General features: G+C 66.8%; 2 protein-coding genes across 2 annotated transcripts in view; one reads left to right on the top strand and one right to left on the bottom strand.

Annotated features, from left to right (window-relative positions):
• LOC130587636 (dynamin-2-like) overlaps positions 1–403 on the bottom strand; it is a gene marked incomplete at its 3' end in the record, with an annotated part of 7,213 nt that extends 6,810 nt beyond the window's left edge. Inside the window, exon 1 of the mRNA XM_057388612.1 lies at positions 135–403. Coding sequence (XP_057244595.1) covers positions 135–295 — 161 coding nt within the window. The remainder of the gene's footprint in view (positions 1–134) is intronic.
• Positions 404–1,080: 677 nt separating this feature from the next.
• The window catches only part of QTRT1 (queuine tRNA-ribosyltransferase catalytic subunit 1), a 2,828-nt gene continuing 2,151 nt past the window's right edge, over positions 1,081–1,757 (top strand). The window contains exons 1-2 of the mRNA XM_057388610.1: positions 1,081–1,400; positions 1,657–1,725. Coding sequence (XP_057244593.1) covers positions 1,173–1,400; positions 1,657–1,725 — 297 coding nt within the window. The 5' untranslated portion in view covers positions 1,081–1,172. The remainder of the gene's footprint in view (positions 1,401–1,656; positions 1,726–1,757) is intronic.

The following is a 1,757-nucleotide window of genomic DNA, read 5'->3' as shown; positions in this document are numbered from 1 at the left end:
TTGCGCCGTTTGCGCGGCCTTTGCGCAGCTCCGCCGGCCGCGCCCTTACGCCGGCGCTATTCCCCAACGCGTTCTACGCCCGCGGCGCCGCCCGCAGCTCCCGCCGCTCCTCCCGCGCCGCTCCCGCCGCTCACCGGCCCACGAAGTTCTCGAGCACCGAGCTCTTGCCGGCGCTCTGCCCGCCCACCACGGCGATCTGCGGCAGGTCGAGGTGGCAGCTCTGCCCGATGGAGCTGAAGGCGTCCTGCAGCTTGTTGACCAGCGGGATGAGCTCCTCCATGCCCCGGTTGCCCATGGCGGCGCGGAGGTGCCGGGACCGCGCTCCCGGCGGCGGCTCCTCCTCACGGGGCCCGCGGCGGCGGCGGCGGCCAAACTTCCCCTCAGAGTCTCCTCATCCGGCACCGCCGGGCCCGCCCCGCTCCCGCAGCGCGCGCTGCCATTGGTCGGCTGAGCTGCCCGTCACGGGAGCGCCCAGAGCGGATAGGAGCAGCGCGCTGTCAATCACCAATGAGGGCGGGATCGGGAGCCAAGTCCGTTTTCTATTGGGCATCTGACCCGTCACTCATTTCTCACAGCCAATAGGAGGTGGCGCTCCAGTGTCAGCTGAGGCAGCAGTAACTTGGTCCCGCCCCCCAGAGTCGACTTTGCCATTTCATTGGTGGACAGAACTTCCATTCSGGAGCGYYGTCCAATCGCTGCCCGGAACACACCCAAGAGCCCGCCCACCTTTCCCTCCCCGCCCTCCTTCCCATTGGACAGYGCGCCCGTCACTCCAACCGGGCTGACCAATCAGCCGAGAGAGTGAAGCGGAGGGAAGAGAAAACCCTCTGGCAATTAATCAGAGCTGTCAGTCACCAATTCCCGCTCGTTCATGAGGTGTTACGGTGTTTCGCGCCCCTCCCGAGCCTCGCGTGTTCGCTCGCGGGGATGACAATCCCCGAGGATGCGCTGGTGACCCCCCCAGGGCCGAGAACAGCGGGATTTAGCTCCGCTCCCTGCCCTGTCAGGGTTTGGAGCGGTCTCTGTGGAGTTTGGGTTATTTCTGGTTATCTTTGAGGGTACCCGGGCTCGGGCGTTCCCCAACCCCACAAGGCCCAACATGGCGTCCGCGTTGCCATGGTAACGGTCACTTCCGGCATCCCCGCGCCCTCTTCCGGTCCGGCGCGTTCAAGATGGCGGCGCCCACGGCGGAGCCGCTGCCGGTGCTGCGGATCGTGGCCGAGTGCGGGCGGAGCCGCGCCCGGGCCGGAGAGCTGCGGCTGCCGCACGGGAACGTGCCCTGCCCCGTCTTCATGCCCGTGGGCACCCGCGGCACCGCCAAGGGCCTGACGGCCGCGCAGCTGGCGGCGCTCGGCTGCCGCATCTGCCTCGGCAACACCTTCCACCTGGGAACGCGSCCGGTGAGCGGCTCCGGGGGCTCCGCGGGTCCCTCCCGGTCCCTTCTCGGCTTTTTTGAGGGATTTCCGAGCGCCTTTCCTGCCCTGCTGCCAGCGAGGCTCCGCTATAAACCCCAAACCCCTTCAATTCCGTGAAATTTGAGTTAAAACCCCTCAATTTCCCCATTTCCCTTTCCCAAATTCCATCAGAATTCCCAGAAAATCCCCCTCGCTTCCCACATTCCCCTTCCCGAGCCCCCGCGTTCTCCTCTCTCCGCAGGGCTCGGAGCTCGTCCGGCGCTCCGGGGGCCTCCACGGGTTCATGGATTGGCCCCACAACCTCCTGACGGTGAGGCGCCCCAAATTTGGGAGGGTGACACC

Source organism: Malurus melanocephalus, unplaced genomic scaffold (assembly GCF_030028575.1).
Source record: "Malurus melanocephalus ecotype Western Australia unplaced genomic scaffold, MMel_1.1 scaffold_2175, whole genome shotgun sequence".
Lineage (NCBI taxonomy): Eukaryota > Metazoa > Chordata > Aves > Passeriformes > Maluridae > Malurus > Malurus melanocephalus.
Note: the sequence above shows the minus strand (reverse complement) of the source record. Positions and strands in the feature narration are given on the sequence as shown.